The sequence below is a fragment of the Cygnus olor genome, chromosome 13, assembly GCF_009769625.2.
Source record: "Cygnus olor isolate bCygOlo1 chromosome 13, bCygOlo1.pri.v2, whole genome shotgun sequence".
Taxonomy (NCBI): domain Eukaryota; kingdom Metazoa; phylum Chordata; class Aves; order Anseriformes; family Anatidae; genus Cygnus; species Cygnus olor.
In genome coordinates, this window is record NC_049181.1 from 4,985,434 (window position 1) to 5,004,730 (window position 19,297).

At 35.8% G+C, this 19,297-nt stretch overlaps 1 protein-coding gene across 7 annotated transcripts in view; it reads left to right on the plus strand.

Moving 5' to 3' along the window:
- The window catches only part of PCDH11X (protocadherin 11 X-linked), a 488,057-nt gene that overhangs the window by 354,590 nt on the left and 114,170 nt on the right, over positions 1–19,297 (plus strand). For 6 of the 7 annotated variants that reach the window (XM_040572066.1, XM_040572067.1, XM_040572064.1 and 3 more), the window contains one exon: positions 1,160–1,358. In XM_040572066.1, coding sequence (XP_040428000.1) covers positions 1,160–1,358 — 199 coding nt within the window. Of the gene's footprint in view, positions 1–1,159; positions 1,359–9,971; positions 10,235–19,297 lie in introns of those variants that run through there. The other variant, XM_040572069.1, reaches the window with a different exon arrangement.

Consider the following 19,297-nt stretch of genomic DNA (forward strand, 5'->3'; position numbering starts at 1 on the left):
ACATAATAATGTCACAGTGGAAGAAATTTTGAAAAATAGATGAACTTCATTCACTTTTTAGCAAACCCTTCATACAATGAATGGCATTCAACACCATCACCTATAGTGACCAAATCTGACAACATCTGCTGTACTATAAACACAGTGTGTATATATATATATATATATATATATATAATATAAGTATATGTAGGTGAGCTGGTTTTTTTTGCATAATTGCACGGTTCTCCAGCATTACTAATCCTAGCAATTCTGGAACTGGACAGTTTTGCATAGCCTTTCAAATGAAATTTTGAATATTAAGCTAAGTACATTTCATTTTTTTTTTTTTTAACATTTGTGTCCCATGTTTTCAAGACACAACTAGAAGATCTGCTAATTTCTTTGCTCCTATATATAAAAATACTGTGACAGATTTACCTTTCAGTAATAATGAAAATGTTGTCCTGTGCCTGATGCATCGGGTCCTTTATTCACCTAGCCCTTTCTTCAAGCCAATAGCCATACTTTGGCAGCTTTCCTTCGCTTCCCAGCTTCCAGTCTTTTACTGTTAAGACACAGATCTGTGTTATAATGGAAATCAAAGGGATTGTAATGAAATGTCTGAAGCAGAGTAGTGGAATCTACTTTCAATTCATTAGTTTAATGGATGTGCAAAATCTATTAAAATTGTTTTCAATACATAAGACATGTTATTGTTTGTTCCTTCTCTGACTTGGAAGAACACAACAATATTAGAAGTGTGTCACATTTTTTTAGGCCCCAAAGTGTGGAGCAGCTTTTAATAGGAAAGAAAATGTCTTTTGAAAACTATAAAACTGAGCAGTGAAATAAATTGAGCCTCGAAAAGTGATTGAAATCTCCAAGTCAATATACAAAAGGCATCCAAAGACTTGTGAAGTCTGACAGAATCTCTTTAGTTTGAGGTGTCTTTCATTTTGCATCAGGTCTTACATTTTTAAAAAGTAGAAAAAAGCAGTGCTGTCAGGTGAAGCAGGTTTGAAAGCAGGCTGCCTGTTCATGAAAGCCTGAAATTGTGCACAACTGTAGATAATGTGTCTTCAGCAGATAACTGAAATAATACATTTCCTAAATTGGTTGCATTAAGCAATTACTGATACTGTAGTAGAAACCATATAATTTTCTTCCTTCCTTGTAGCCTCAGCGCCGTGTCACATTTCACCTACCAGATGGCTCCCAGGAAAGCTGCAGTGACAGTGGGCTTGGAGACCACGAACCCACCAGCGGTGCCAGTACATCGCACCCTCTGCCCCTTGGCTTTCCCCAGGAGGAGTACTATGAGCAAGCATCGCCCAACAGCCGGACAGAAGGAGATGGCAACTCAGACCCCGAGTCCAGTAAGTGATGAACTCTGGTTGTGTTGGTCATTAAAAAGAAGCCCCTTTCTGATATTTAAATGATTTAAGGCAGTGATTATAATTGAATGTTGATTTTAATATGGCCAAAAAAAGCCCTACATTTCTAAAAATGCAGAGTAAGTATGTCCATTGGGAATGAAACGGTCTTGAGCTGTAAAGAGTTTATGGATTACCTGGTATTTTTATAGGTCTGAGGTGCTTTATGTATGGGAGCTTTCTGATGAGGTTAATACTGTTGCCACAGCAATCATACATGCTGCTCCTAGGAAGTTTACGCTTTCTTATATGTTTCTGTATCCAACATTAACGTGCACACTAGTTTGTGTAACACAAAGAACTTCAGGATGACACTACAGTCTTTAGAAATAAGGGTTTATTGATTTGTCTTTTGAGAGCAACTGTGATATGTAGTAATTATCTCAAGAAAGTGTGTCATATGACTTAATTCAGCAGTTATCACTGGCTTTTTATGATATTGAAAACAGGCAAATCAAGGTGAGCTCGGGACCATGCTAGGACTATAGATACTAGTTTTGCTTTCTCTGCCTTGACATGATAGCCACTTAGAAACTCCACTGTACAGGCAACTGTTAATTATCCAGGGGCTCTTTATCTGGATTAAATTGAACTGTGCCATTGATAAAAAGACACCTGAATGTGTGGAAACCTCTAAGGCCTTGTTAGAGGCCTAATAAGTGATTTGGAAATACATCTGTTCTGGGCAAAACTTGGCCCAAAAGGTGTATTTCAGCTGCTTTATTATATCATGAAGAATGAATTAGTAAGTCCAATGCAGTTGAAATAGCTCTGTGAGAAGGTAGTTACATCTCTGCACTGGCAAATACAGCATCCAGCAGAGAGCATTAGCTCTGACTCAGAGCTGCCTTTAATAAATTCAGCTTGGCTTTTGGAAACCATGCTGCTGTCTTTGTCTTGTACTGCTTGAGACTAGAGTCCGAGGGCCTTGTGTGCAAAGATGAGGTCTTCTCTCTGTTTTTCTTTTAGTTTTTGAACTATTAACTGGGGATCCTCAGTTTTAGACTTTTAAAATTTTGTAAAGTTAACCGGTTCCTGAAGTAATTCCAGATTATTATTTTTTTCTGAGTTGATAGACAGCTGGCAAGAACCAGCAGAAGTTTTGAATATTCTGTTGAAAACGTAACTCATGGTTTGGTTCTGTGTGTGTTCATATATTTGAAGCTGTAATGTACCCTTAAGAATATTTTAGACAGTCAAGCTGAATTTTTCACAGAATGAGATTTTAAGGGCTACATATATACCCCAAAAGAAAGCACATATCAAGTATATATTGTATGTGCTGCTTTTTCGATGCATACACATGATCTGAATTTGCTTTCCAGCTCCGTCCTCCTTTCGGTCTTTGTAACTCTTACTTATGCTTTACTGAAGTGAGCAGGTTGTACATAAAATCAGCATTTGGGTCCTCTTGTACAGAGGGCATGGTGCATGGGAATTATTAGAACAGGCATGTGGATGCTGTCTTGCTATTTAAAAAGAGGCTTGGGTTTTGGACTTGCCAGTGTTTTTTGAACCCGTTTTTTGCAATTGTAGGAGAAATATTACTCATGACTCTTCTAAAATGTTGGCCTAAAACCAATATAGCTTTAACATCTGAATCTCATTGACACATATCACTGTGCAGGCACCTGATGTCTTTTCAAGTGTGAAATTTGAAGAAAGTTTAATCACCTGTCTAACTACCTGACAGCTCAGTTTTAAACTTGAAATCACAGTTTAATTAGCATTTACATTTTGTGGAGATTCTTTGCCCTTCTAACTTGTTTCCTTTTGAAACAATTTAATTGACACAATATAGCTTGATGCTACAGTATTAAAAGTGTAGTTTGCAGTCCTTTTTAGCATTTTATGCTTATATTAATGGCAGCATCTAGTGGCAGAAAAACATGTAGATATAAATAGATATCTGTGATGTGCTTTCATACATCTAAGTAAAAGAGAAAAGGAAGACCCGCGGCATATTTATGTTCAGTGTACTGCTAAATATGAACTAACTTTTACTGGGTAAAAGCAACCAAAATACTTTCTTTAACGATCTATGAAAGTGTTCAAACTGAGGTTCATTTCACTCATCTGTACATGTGTGGCAAATTTAGTCAACAGTGAAATAGTGGAAAACATTCTGAACTGATAGTTTCCACTACAAACATGCTGTTAGGGTTCTTTTTTGTTTGTTTGTTTTTAAAAACATGCTACGGGAATGACATGAAGCTACAATATGGGACGTTCAGGCTGGATGTCAGGAAAATGTTCTTCATTGAAAGGATTCGCTGGAAAAGGCTCCCCTGGGAAGTGGTCATGGCACCAAGACTGCCGTTGTTCAAGAAGCATTTGGACAATGCTCTCAGACAATGCTCTCTAATTTTGGGGTGGTCCTGTGTGGAGCCAGGAGGCTCCAGGACTTGATGATGCTTGTGGGTCCCTTCTAACTTGGGATATTCTATGATTCTAAATCTAGTTTGGAATGGCATAATCTATTTGAAGTACTTCTATTCTTGTTTCATGGACCAAAATGTTTTTAATGTAAACAGAGAGTATGAAAAGAATATACAGTCAGATAATATGAGTAAATACCTCAACTCATACAGCAGAATAACCATAGCCTTCATTCTGTCTTAAGATCTCTTGTATCTGACCTATCTTAATATGAAACCTGTCTAAAATGTTAAGCCTGATTAATCATCTGATGGTGATTTAGTTCAACTTTGCCAACCAAGAACAGATACAGTTAGGATGAAACAATTTCCATAATGTCCAGAAAATACTGGGACATTAAGTGGTTTATGAATGCAGATTATGGATGCCACCTCACACAGGAATATATTCAGAGGTGTTTTCTCCCTCTTGTTTTTCCTGAATACAGCTCTTTGGTTTTATTTGTTTCTCTACTATTGGAAATGATTTTATTTGGGAAACTATCCATTTCCTAGCAATAGCAAAGCATTTATTAAAAAGCACTTAAAAGATCCTGTATTGGAATAAAATAAAATAACCAAAGCTGAGAACTATTGGTGAGAGGAAGCCTTACAAATTCATATCCAAAATAGGACTGAAACAAGAGGGTAAGAATTGCTCTAAGTATAAAGTGGTTAAAAAACTATGAGCAATTGCAAAGTACACCTTTAAAATTAATTGGCTGTACTAATTAAAATTAGAAATAGACTATTTAAAATGATTTGTCTTCTCTTAATTTTGTAGCCTCCTCATCAAAGCATACAGAAGTAATGTGCATTCTAGTAGGTGCTTCCTAAGGAAAAGATGCCAATAAAAACTAAGTCAATAGTAATATAGAAATGCACGTAGGTTTGTAGAGAACATTGTCCTTAAGTAACAGCACTAAAGTGTATGGTGTTAAAATATTCTCTGTTAATAAACTGCTCAAACTAACAAGGATGCTTCAATAACTCCCCGTGCCCATGATTTTGACCATTCCACCTTTCCCCTCCCTGTATTATGTTTGAATACAAAACACACCACAACCATAGACAAAATTTAGCAAATTCCTTTTAGCCAGACTACTCCAGCAAACTGTCTATCAATGGTGCCCACTTAGTGGTAGTGATATTGACAGAAGGGTTTGAAGTAAAAGGTGCATATTAACTGCAATTTTGCTTGGTTAATGGATAAATGTGTAACATATTAATGACAAAATTTCAAACTTCTCATATTTTTAAAGCCTTATCAAAACAATCTGGCTATTTTTTTCTTCTAAAAATGCTCTAGGTGCTCAACTATTCTGTGATTCTGTAAAAAATAAAACTATTTTTCCTATTTTCATTTGGAGAATATAAGACACCCAGTTCAGCTAATAAATTGGACAGAATAAGAGGAATATATGATAGCAGTTTACAGAAAAAAAAAAGAGAGAAGTTGTTTATATAAAATAATATGCAATTACATAATGGTAATTGTAAGCAAAAAGAAAGTATAAACAAAACTAGTTGAAAATTAAAGGGCTAGTTAATGAGATTACAGGCTTTTGAATGGGACAAAACTGACATCTTAAGGACAGGGGGCTCTCCATAAGGATACTGAAGATGAATTGAGAATATACAAAAAAGGGACTAATAACTTAAGAAAGTTGTATTCAAAATCATAAGATGTAGAGCTAAGGAGAGGATGGCTAAAAGGCAAACTGATGTGCACTTTAACATAATGGTCACTTCAAGCTGGTCTTGCCAGAGGTGTGTTTGACTTCTTGTTTGTATATCCCAATTGCACCTTCTCTTGTGGTAGCACAAGCATTTGTATAGCTATTTGGTGAACTGAATAGAATAATTACTCTAGTTCAACTTGATCTTGGATCAGAAAAAAAGTTATATTTAAGCAGATCAGTCCCCCAATCCCACATGTGGACATGCAAGTAAGTGAATGAGGAGCTAGGGCAAATCTTGTGCTCACTTTAAATGATTATCGAACTTCAAGAGAATTAGTCTTAAGAATTATCCATTAATCTATGGTTATTTAGCCATGTAAGAAGGAGGTTTGCAGCAAAGATGACATCTGTTGATTATTAAAAGTAACATGAATTTCTTCCCCCAAAATAAAAGAACACTTTCACCTTGCTTTAATTTTTGAAAAGGAGGATGATGACGGGAGCAAAGACAGGCTGGTGAAGAATGACGATAATGGAAATAAAAGTCAGAGTTGGTTCAGTGCCTTCATGTGGAGGAGTGGAGATACTCTTCCTCCCAGAGTATCAAAACCGGTAGTGTTTCCCTTGTTTTTCTGTAATTCGAAGAGACAAGGTGTCAAGAAAAAAAAAGTGCTTCTGAATAACTAATGACACTTTGGCCAGGCTTCACTACTGGAAAATGTTTACAAGAAAGAAACTAAGATATGCAAAAAGAAGAGAATAAAGGGTGTTGTATATTTCCCAAGGATGGTACAAGATTAGCTCTATTATCTCATTTCAGTGACACTTTTTTAATATTGGGGAACACATGTAGTTTTAGTCTATATAGATTTAAGACCTAATAACTATCATTATGACATTAAGGTTGAGCATTAGTAATTAAGAAGGAGAAGACACATTAATACAAGAAATGAAAAATCTCCTTCATTATCTTTGTTAATGAGTTTGACATTAAAAAGTAGGGACATGTCAATGAAATATTCTGCCATCTCAAAGCCAAGCATCACTGAAAATACAGAGAAGGAGGTATATGACAGAAGAATTGGATTTTGCTAAGGATTTGGAGTAATAGCAGTGGGATGAAATCTAATAGTCGCAAGTCCTTCTCATAGGAACTGGTGTATGTAACTAGTATATAAATCACCAGCAGAAAATGACATAAAGCAAAAAAAAATGAGTATTACAAAGATAAGCTATAAATCATCAGTACCTAATGTGATGTGAAAAAATCCTCGTTTACTCCTGGTACAGAGGAAAAAAAGCAAAAACAAAACACACAACAACAACAAAAACAACCCACAAGGCAATGATGATACCACAACTGGAATATTATAAACAGAACTGACTTCAGAAGTTAAAGAGAGGAGAACTCACTTGATTAACAGGTGTAAAGAAATATTATTAATAACAAGGGAATAGAATGCCTATACACAGAAATAAGAATTAATATTGGCTTTTTTAAATTGCAAGTTAAAGGCTGACTGGGGACTCAAACTGCTTTCAAGTAATACGAAAGAATAAGGGAAGAGAGATTCTGGTGGCTGAGATGAAGTACCAAGTTGCTTCATGGACAAATGAATAGGTCGTCTATAAACCAGCAGAGACCAGAAATTCTGAGATTTCAAACTTGAGAACAGTATGTAGAGAAGCAGGGAATGAGAATACTAACTTCATTTAAACAGAAGCCTGATAAATTTTTGAGGGGGCAAACAGAATGCCCACTGTAATAGCAGCAAATGTACCCTGTGATCCAGGAAGTCACCTTTCTATGTTCACGGTACAAAAGCTGCCGGTGCGAGCTTGCTGAGTCTCAGTACAGTGTTACCCCCCTGCTTCCAGCCCCAGCACCAGGTGCCCACGCGGCATTGCCTGGCTGAGAGGCTTTGCCTTGCTGCTGCTGACTGCATGCGCCGATGGAGCCAAGCTGGTGGCCTTGGCATTCGCAGGCACTGGGGGAAGTTTGCCTAAGTAACATCCAGGATCCTATAAATCTCATTGATGTCATTGTGAAGAAGAAAGAGTCAATGCTGCACACTGTCGAAAGACAGCCAATGATAGGAAGCTCTCTCTCTCCCTGGAGAAAATGGCTGCATTTTTGACCATGCTGACTTGTCTGATAATCGGAAACTCTGCAGTTGCTGAAATATACTCTTTAAACATCATCAATAACACTGCTCTGGCAGCTGGACTTCAGACCTCATGCTGGGGCACAAGAAAAAATAAAATTACAGCATTTTGAGTATCTTGTTCCCTGTCCAGATACTGGGCCTAGGTGTGATTGCCAGACGATGTGATTACTTATTTATTTATTTATTTATGTTTTCGATTTTTTCGTTCTCTTCTTGTGTGCTTTTAGTTCCACATTAAGGCTGAAATGTAGCAGTAATATTTTAATTCTGTCATTGCTGAATTGTAAACATACTATAGCAGTTAGGTCTAATTTGAGAAAAATAGGAAGACACTGTCATTAATTAAAGGTAATAAATCTTGAGCTAGAATAGATCCCAGTGTAGCACATCTGCCCATTGGGTGCCTCTACTTCTACTGTATTGGTTTTTTCTATCCCCATGGCTGTGCACTAATTATTAATTCTGAAAGTGCTGAGGTAATTAATCTTTCTGAGGCAACAGAGTTTGATTGATCTTCTACCTTTTAATCAAATTAGCTTGTATGTAGGTGAGAGAATGTAAAGGCTGACTATAGTACTGTACCACTCTGTAAAATGCCCACTTTTCTGATGACCTTCTGAGAGCGCTAGCATGAATCGCATGTATATAAACCATGAGGGCAAACCCTGAGTGGCCATTTGACTTAAAGGATGGGGAATGGTCAGAAATCAAAATCAGGGTGTGCTGCGTTTTAAAGTATGTCTCCTTTAGAATGGCAACTTTACAACTTTTCGGCTTATGTACAAGGGTATGGAACGTCAGTTGAGGCTGACAAGAGTGTGGGTTTTCCTGATGTTTTAGCTATCTGTTTATAAAATAAAATTACTGACTAGTCATAAGTACATGCAATGAAGCAAGGCTCCTATAAAACAAACCATTATTCTTTAGATTCTTGATAACTGGAGATTGGAGAGTGGGGAAGAGGTCAGATTGGAGAGGTGAATTTACAATGATGCCGATGACTAGCTTTTGCAAGTGGATTTTTACTTGTACCGAAGAGGTACAGATTGCATATTCAGAAACAATTCCATAATTTGGTAATTTGATCCCTGAGTGCCTGACTTAAGTATCGTTAAAGCAGCTGACACAAAGGGGAAAAAAATGGACAAAGTGAATGAAATGAAAAAATACAAAAACAAAAAGATGCTGGATCTCAGCTGACCCTAACAGTCACATACTGAAGAGGACATCACTATAATTGTTATAACTCTGATTTTAAAAATCTTTTCCTTCTTGTAAATAAGGAGCACTCTATAAAATATTTTATATAAAATAGTTTTTGATGTTTTCTTATTGGTATCAGACTATAGTCTGATATACATAAAGCCTTGATGTACATTTTCTGATTTTTGAGGATAAGGAAGATAAAGGCACATTTTCCTAGATACATCATTTTCTTTCACACAGAATCAATGGGGAAATTTTCTATGTTGCAGCTGTTCTCTTTATGGCCTCCCCAGCACTCTGTTGTATCTTCTAGACTACATGCTGGGATGAAGTAATTCAGGCAAACAGTAATACTGTGTTTGTGAATTCCATCTAATGTTATTCTTGACTGAGGTTTATGACAGAAGTTACTCTGCATAGAAAGATTAGAAAGAATAGCTCCACCTTACAGTTTAGAAATCAGTCATTTCTTGTGAAATAATAAGAAAGGCTTTAAAGTGTTTTTTTTGTGGTGGTGTTTTTTTGTTTGTTTTTTAATAATAAATGAGATCTGACATCTATAAACAGTGATTTAGTGGCAGATGTTCTGTGATATATATTTATGTTATCACTTAAGCTGACATGGTAATGGATAATCCTATTTTTTCTGTTTGAGGTTTATCAAAGTTTTAAAATATATCACTATGGCAAGCAGCCTGGCAGGGCAGAGGTGGAGAGAGAACAAATTTCTTTCCTATACTTTTTCAGACTCCTTTTATATCTGACTTGCTGTCACATTTGCAGTAAATAGAGGCCCTGAAGTTTGGCTGGGTAAATAGAATCCAATTTGGAGCACCCTGAATCTGGGAACATGTTAGGGGTATGATGGTTATGATAGCTTGAAAAGTCACAAAGGGCACAGATTAAAACGGAAAGTTTATCTGTAATATATGAAAGCTGAAGTCATTGATAGAGTTCCCTTCTAGTGACAGCTTTGAAGATGAGTGTATCCTACCTATCTTAAATCTAGTTATGGATGAGATAGAACTTTATCAAGAAGAAGCAGACCTCTGTGAGCAAATCAATCCCTTATCTTGTCCACAGTGTTTGAAAATGACAAGTGTGAAGACCTGGCACAAGTGCCAAGCGAAAGCAGCTGTCACGGGGGCTGCCAAGTCACCCAGCTCGAGCGAGTACTCCATCAGAGGGAAGAAGTGGCCTTCTCTTGACAATAAGCTTGTCTTTACTTCCAATTTTTACTGGGCCACCCACACAGTAAAATAATGTTCGTATGACATTTGTGTTTCTCTTACTTCTGAGCCATGAGGCAATTCACCTCATGTCTTACTTTGTCTCGTACTTTCACTTGTTTCTTATTTTTAAGAAAAGATGAGTCAGTTAGCTTTCCTTTCTTTTTTCAAGTTAAGATAATCAGTGGCACCACGAGGAACTTTTGAATATATGAAATACTAAGACATTTGTTAGTATTTAGTTCTTGTTTTAAAGGTAGAAATATAGAAAAGGCTCCTTTTTTCTTTTCTTTTCTTTTTTTTTGGTATTTTAGATGACTTAAGCCATGTGAAAAATTGCATGTTTATAATTGTGTTTGAAGTGTCTTAATTCATTACCTGATTTCACTGTGATTAATGAAAAATATATCAAGACATATATATTTAATGACTGTCTACAGCTACCAGTGTGTCTTAGAAGTTAAAAGGAAGAATTGAACAAAGAATATTCCCAATTGTCAGTGCTCTTAAAGTCACAACATTTGCTGAAACAAACTTGATCAACTCAACACATCTAGTGATTGTAGTCCTTGTTTGTGTAGAGATGTGGTCCTGGATGAACATCCTTTAATCTGATGTTTTTCTTGTAATTGTGGAAATTCCAATCACAAGTGGAATTGTGATTGGAAATAGGATCTAATATTGAACTATCCATCATCATGTGTTCCTTTCATAATTTTCTTCCTGCTCGCATGCTATCTTGGTTATTTGTACATATCCATTTTCATGTTTTGGTTTAAATTGAACTCCCTGGATTACACACAGCACGTCTGCTATGTTTTGCGTGGCTCCAAGCACAATGCAGCTGTTATACTTGTGTTATGCTTCTAGTACAATTGCAGTAGAAGTGATCACTAATACTTTTATAATATATGAGACGCTGATCTATACAAATAACATGCTGTATTAGCAATGTTTCCGAGTGCATATCAAGTCTTTTTGTTTTCATTTCATCCTGTAAAAATAGGTAGTTAGCTTGCCTTGTATTGGATTCCCTAAATTCAATCACACTGCTAGGAATTCTGTGAATTGGGTAACTCATTATGCTTTGAAAAGGCAGGAGCCTTATGTGGATGAGATGTCAGAACATGTGCTGATGGTGCTGTGAAGTACTGTGGTAGGCTAGCATTGTGCTGGCTTAATATGTAGAGTCACCCGACTGCCAGATCAGCCATTTCTCTTAGGTTCTTGCAGTAGGAAGTTAGTTTAACTTTACTTTTAAAAGTAGCTGGCAAATGTCGCCTGCACCTGTGCATTTTAGTAACACTATTTTGCTGATGGTATTTAAACAATGTTTTTGTGTTATTTGTGTTACTTGTGTCTGTGATCATCACTGTTGCAGCCTAAACAGCTTGGCTTAGATGAGATAGTGAGATGGAACAGGAGTTCACAGACATTCCCTTTTTTCTTCTTTTTGATTTTTAAAGAAAAAAATATTTTTCTGACATGTCCTACTCTCAAGCAGCATTGCTGCAATGCTTCTCCAGATACTTTTTAAAGTTCTACTTAAAGCCTTAGTGCTTCAAAATAAATTTTTCTCTAGGTAACAATCAGAAGCAACAACTAAAATGCTAAAATGCTGTTTCTGGGATAAGGACCTGGCCAGCTAATTCTGTATGGTCTATTGTACTTGAATTCCTCTCATCCAGAACAATTGTTTCCTTGACATATCAAGAAGAACAGTGGCACTATTTCAATAGCTGTTTTTTTGCGTCTGGTTATCTTGACTGATGTTCCAAAACCAGTGTCCCAGAAGATGAGTCCTCTTTGGGATGAGACGTTATAAAGTCTAGCCCTCACCTAATACTTTAACAGAAAGCAAGCATTTCCCTTACGAAGGTTTTACTTGTCACATACCAATCATACACCAAAGAACTTTTCAGAAAATGAAAGAAAACCTCTGCCACTCGGTAGCAATACATGGGAAGAAAAACAGTGGCAATAGGAGGAAATAGGAAAGGTGAGAGAAAGCACTTTGAAAACTATAAAAGCAAAACCTGTTTTTATCATAATACAACTGATATTAAAGCTCTTTATTCATATGCTAATTTTCCCCCTGGGGGTCAAATATCACTGATTACAGATTCTGCTGGGGGCGGAGCGCTAAAACACCTGTCTCTAAAATTAGCTACTTACTTCTGCTTTTTGGGAAGATCATAAACAGCTCTTTCCATAGGCCCCATTACAAGTCAGCATGTTGTTACTCTGACCTACTCCCATACTGGAATGTATTCACAGTATTGTGAAAAAATCCATGCTCAAGAAGATCTGCAAATAACACAGTTCCTTCACCATTCATTGCTATGTCCAATGAATGGAATAGCATTTGGTTATGTCTGTGTGTGGGGTCTGAGTTGTATGATACTTAGGAGTTGAGTCAATGAAATTATGATTTATATGTTCTAAAGAATACGAAAGGCTAAATAATCAGCTTGGATATTGAAATATCCAGTTTTCCATTTGAGGATTCATGATTGCAAGATATGTAGATTTTGGCAAAATGCGAAGGTACTTTCTCTTCAATTTGTTCTTATATTTTTGTTCACCTCTGCTAAGTTACAGAAAGATTTCAAAAGTACAATGCTGTGAATTATTCTGGAGCTGGAAAAGGACAATTCTCCCTCCCTCCTTTCCTCCCTTCCTCCCTCTCTTTCTTTTTTTCCTGGACTCTTCTGATTTTTTAATGCAGTGAAGTATTTCTGTGGAGGGAGTTTGTGCCTGGATCATTGTATGACTCCTGGCCCTTAATTTGTGTCAAAATGGAGCAAGTTGACAAATTTGTGTCACAGCTTCAGAAAGTTATTGTCTCTGTAATCCTATAACTGGCACAATAGAAGAAAGGATCAAGGAAAGAGCTGTGACGTTACTATGACTTACTTTGCTACTGATATCAGCTAATATAATAGTTAGTAGGGCTCTAACATTAATACTTAACTGCTAGATAAATTTAATGAGTACAGTTGGTTTATTTGAAACTGCCAGCCTTTGTAACAAGAAAGCTGACTCACTAAATCTCACTGCAAGCAGCAGGAGATTTTCTGTCTTTGAGCTAAGATGAGACATATCCAGTGAGGCCTTTAAGGAGCATTTCAGAGTAGTGTTTGTTTCATATAGAAGACATGCTGTGACAGGCATCTTGCAATCAGAGCCCTTCTCACAGAGCTGAAGCAGTTGAAAGCAAAGAGAGGAAAAGAGAGATTCACATTACAACATGATTAAAATTGCCAAGGAGACAACTGTCCACATCTTGATAATTGAGTGCACCAACATAAAAATCAACCACTCTGATAGACAATACTGCCACAAATCCCAAGAAAGACAAGATATTTGGGAGCAAATTAAACAAGAAAATGCTCTGAACTTATTCTAGCTCCCGGGTTAGGAGTAAATTATTATAGGAATTACAGAATTTAATATATTAATATTAAGAGATCTTTACTGATTATAAAATTTACCTCATAATTCCTTTTTTATTTTATTTTTTATTTTTTGTAAATAATGATTTTTAGGTTTTGTTTTGCCTTTGAAACATAGTTGAAGAAACTCTGTTCTCCTTTGTGCATTCATCATTAACCTCTCCCATCTATTTCTAATCTAGTAAATTCAAGAGAAATTATACTACAGTTAAGCAGATGTTTTCTGTTTTGTATAACTATCCTTGCTGAATAAGGAGAGAAGATGATATGTATAGGGGTACATTAATATTTTTTGTTAAAAAGTGCTTTACAGGCTGAAGAAAACCCTATACATAATCATAGTCAAAAGTCAAGAAGTAAAGAACAGGAATCTGATAAACAGCTGTGCTGCACAGTGGAATCAGAATGCCTTACCCAGTAACAATTCCAGAATGAATTTAAAAGAAACGGTAGCTGCTCATTTTCTTTAAGACTTTAGTTTAACAAGTCTGTGAAATGTGGGTTTTGTTTGTTCTTGTTTCATAACCACAAAAATAAAAAACAAGTGTTTAACCCTCCGATAGAGCTGCAATTATTCTCATAACACTTTTCTCTGTACCACCAAGCTGTGGTTGCAGTGTATTTTAATGCTAGCAACCACACCACCATCATCTTAATATTCCTTGAGAATCTTTTAAAGAAATGCTGACACAAAATAATAGTATCATTATAATGTTCTTGCTATCAGTTTGATTTTTTTTTTAATTATTTTTCAAGGTGATCTTAACAGTCATTGCCCCATTTCACAATGGAAGTGCCAGAAGTGCAGCCTGAGGTGTTTGCTTGCCCCAGTCCGGTGCTTTGCACACTGGCAGCATTGCAGACAGAGCGTGTGATTACCACTGACATGTAGACACAGATTATCCACTGTATTATTCAACTGGAACTGGCATTACCTAAGTAGTTTTCTAGGTTATTTGGTTAGTATAGACTGTATGTCAGAAAAGATCTTGGCTTTTTAGCCAAATGATTGGCAAGCTGAATTACAGATGGTCCAATCTGTGAATTTGGAAACCAGATCGAGACAGCTTCCTGCACTGGAAGACGAACAAGTAGTTTCTTACCTGCAACACAGGTAAAGCTTCAGAATATATAGTACAGTATTGTGTTTCATTTATGCTTGAAAAATTGATCACGCTCTAAGCACATACTGCAAATGTATCTAAGTACTTACTGTGAATGACAGAAACTGTGTCTAACATCCTGAACATCCTGCACTAACTGTTCTTTGGCTATTAATGCACAATTTTAAAATAAGCACAGAGGTGCTTATCTTTAGAAATAAGGATAGGGGAGTTCACAGAGAGACTTTTCTGATCCAGAAGCTGGAATGGAAACAGTGACCCAGTCAGCCTGTATTTCTAATTCACAGTCACAGTTCTTTTCCCCACTAGCAGATGTACTCTGATCCATAACTGTGTTGCATGCTGAGGTAAAATGTTAAATACAAAGAACTGCTGTTAAATAATAAGGTTATGACACAAACCAAAAGGAACAGGTATCTCAAGATTAAAGACTGCATTTCTCCTTCAACTTAAGCTGCTATAAAGGAAGAAAGTGATGGGTTTTTTGTTGTTTTGTTTTGTTTTTAAAAAAGGGGGGGGGGAGAAAAAGCTGGAAATGTATCTTAAACAGATTTTTTAAATCTAATGTCAGTGTGTATATTTCTAAATAAGACATATTTGTATTCCATTGTAAAAATACTTGCATGGGGGCAAAACACCTGCTTCTCAGGTGTTTGCTCCATATGTACTCTACTCAAATTATCATCATCTTTTTGCATGTATAGATACTTGTGGAGGGACATATTTTAATACAGGTTTCTTTTTCCAGCAGTAGAAGATGATTCCAGTAAAAATATGCTATCTTTATTCAGATGTCCTTGGTAATAAAAATATAAATATGATCAACTGTATATTTTAACAGTAATCTCTTTACAGACTTTTTTTAATACTTCAGTATCAGTGGTAATTCAAAAACGTGTTTGAACATAGAACATTATGTGTGTTGTCTCAGCTTCTGTTGCATTTCTGCTATGAAACAATCCTTTTTCATAAACACAGTACTTTCCTGCTTAGCATGCGATCAAGTTCTTTCTGGAGGGAAAATAAAAAATTGTTAATTGTGAGGCATGTTTATGCTGCAGCACTGTGCAAGTGCATGAACCCACACTCATCTAACACGAAATAAAAGGTTATTCTAGTTTGTAATGGAAGCCCAGAAGTCTATCTTTTCCAGCTATAGAAAACAGTATTTTTGCACAACTGAAATTTTACTGGAGCCAAACATTACTGAAGTCAACCATCTTTAAGAATAAAATATTGGTGGCCAAAATATTCCTTTTTTTTTTTTTCTGCATTCTTGAGATTGTTAATGATATTTGCTACAAACCTATTTAGATTAAGGTTTACTATATTTTAAAATAATAATAAGCCTATTTTATACATATCTAAGTGATAATTTCTGTATAAAACAGAAAAGCCTTTCAGCTTACTGCTGACAAAATGTACAAGTGTACTCCATACAAATCTACATATAAACTTCTTTCAAGTCTGTACTATCTAGCATTAAATCCAATAATATATTTTTACTTAATTTTAATCAACCACACTATTAATGTTAACCATTATTAATGATAATAAATATGACCATTAATATTAGTGGCAATATATTTTAGCTTAAATTTTTATAGGATCTATGATCTCCACTTGTAAGTTTCCTGTAAAAGGTGTAAAAGTTGTGTTGTGCTGTTCTTACTGTTTTTCATCATGCAAATGTTACATTTTTTCAAGACATTAGTGTGCTTTTAATAGCTGTAAGCCAGCCTCAGCAACTTATATTGATTGCTAAGGCTTTACTTGACCATTTTTAATGTATGACAAGTAGGAAAACATGCTAAATTCTCCTTGAGGGCTGTGTGAGTCATATGTCCACCCAGAGCTTACCTTTGGATTGTTCACAATCTTTCTGACTCTTGATACTGTACAAGGAATAATTTCAAGTACTGAAGGGAGAAATGGAAAAATTAACCCAGTCTGAGAGGATAAGTATGTGAAGCTATCAGTAAGAAAACACAGCATTGTGTTTAGCATACTTCATTCTAAAATCAGTAAGATTTCAGATTTTTACCCAACTTTGTAGTTCTGTTTCCACAAATTCCTTTTTCTGGAGGAGAACTTCAGTTAAAAAGTGGGATGCCACTTTTCTTGCAGAGTTTTTAAGAATATGAGAGCTTGCTTGAGCATCCTTGATGGAACTTGCATTTATTGCTGTTGTGTCTGTTCACTGCAGAAAACATATCAGTTGCAAAATCTATTTCTAAATTGCTGTTTGAGAATCTTGAACTAGAAGACCTTCTGGTTTATTTGGTGTGAAAATAATTCTAGCTTCACGTGTAAAATATATAATATGTAAAAGTAATGTTACATTGATTGTACTCGATTTGTCTGGAAAAAGATGTGCAACCCTGACTGAACTGGGTAATTTGCAGACTTGATTTTATAGAACAGACAGATGAATGACTGAGAAGAAAATAAAAATCTGAAAAGTTGGACAGAACAGTTCTGTGAGACAGTACAGCTTTTCTTTTTTCTTTTTTTGTATGCTTCAGCTTTTTCACCTGTTCAGCATCAAATGATGGGACTGTAATACACTTTTCCTCAGTCATATCTAATTACCTTTCAGCAAGGCCCTGGTTTGCCCTCCAGGACCTTTTGTGAATATTTTATCTAAATAATTATCTATCACCAAGTAGGTCTCTGGTATAGGTGTGATTCCAGTTATTCCTGCTCTGCCTTTTGTGTTCTATTTAGACTTTTGAAGGATGAATTTTCTGGTTTAATATTGGGCTTCAACAGTTGCATCAGAAAAGAAGTTATATATGACACAGACCTTTGGGACAGATGCTTTTTGGCGCTAAATACAATGAAATTCTGAATAGTGGTTAATGACAAGAACTATCAATCCATAAATCATTACCAGTACTACGCAATTACAAATGCTAAGACGTAAGTTAGGAAACTCAGTTCACCAGTGTAACAGGTACAACCAAGGCCAAACTTCATTATGAAGCGGAAGGAATAAATAAGTGGTATATCTGCAGAAATGACAGCTTCTATGAATAAATGCAAATAAATTAGTCACAAAGTGGTTTGGAGTGGTGGAGGAGATTACTTATTTTTTCCAGTAGCAAAGGAAATAGACAAAAGACCATTGCTAACATATAACCACATCTAAAAACTGGCTATATTAGTAGGAGGAGATAGAACAGAAGAAAAGTTTTGTTAGCACACAAAAGAGTATATGTGTTCTTTGTTAGACAGATACTTTTAGATGATTCTCTAATATTAGTTTAAAAGATTGTAGTATCCTTGTTGCTTTGCCTTCAGCAACCATAGCATGTTATGAATTTGAAGTACATGCATACTTGTGTATAACCAAACCTTTAGCAATGACTCCTTCTGTAGATTTCCTTTTTCAAATTCCTTGGTAATTTGAGAAGTTGAAACTATTTGATGTGAGAGGTTAGGGCTGTGACTAACTGACAAACAAGATGGAATTGCTCATCTGTAACACAACTGTGTTCAGCACTGTTGTTCAACAGTGATCAATCAGCTGAACACTGATCGTAGACTATATCCAATGAACATTAACGTACTTTGACTTCAGACCTTTGAATGTATTACAAACTTACTGTCATGGGCTCTTGAAAGATGAGCGGTTTCCCACTGGAAACTAAAGTGAAACTATCAGGGTAGTTTTCAAAGCATCCAGCAGATATCACATGCTGGTAATTATTTTACACATTACTCACAGGTATGATACCAAACCAAAGGAAGATCTAGTTAACATGCAGTCTCCTATAGACCATTTTGTCCAACAGTCTGTGTTTAGTAAGTGTGAAAGGAGGAAATATATTAATGTAAGTTTCAAATAACCTTTTACATTGAGGCTGTGTTAGTCACTCTGAACTACAAAGACAGATTTTTCCAGTCCTCCGAAAAACAAACTATTCCTAGATTTAAATTCTGCACATTTGATCAGTAAAAATTGTTTTGAAGTATATTATATTTCCATTTTAGCATTGAAACTTACAGGTGCTCAGTATGTCAGGCTTTAGCCTGTGCTCATTTATAACGAGTAATTATCTAACGATCATAGTGTAAGGCATGCATGAGCTCCTGTAGCAAGATTTGGAATTTTAAGGAAATGCTGCAGATCAAATGATAATGTCTCATTTGTATTCTTTCAGTTCCCTAGCCACTATTACACTTCATAAAACAACTACAGAAATGGATTGCAAACATGCATCATTTCTGTCTGAGATGTGCAAAGGCTCAATGATCCTTAAATAGTACCAATAATGCCTTTCATGCATACAGTATCATATGATGATACTGTACCAAGCAAATCACACATTTTATGAAATATGTTTTCAATCCTGTCTAGTAGCACAGCACTACTAAGACCTTTGAGGATAAAGGTAACATTAACTCTGCTTGACTATGTAGACATATAGATAATTTTTTGTGTTCCATTTTTTGTCATCCATCTCTTTAGTTGGAGGACCTGGTGATCCCTTTTTTTATAGCTGTATCACGCTGGAAAACTCACTTCAGAGTTTTCTATTTCTAGTCTGGTCTTTACTGTCATGGGATGTATGTATGAAGTCTGCAATTTGAACAGA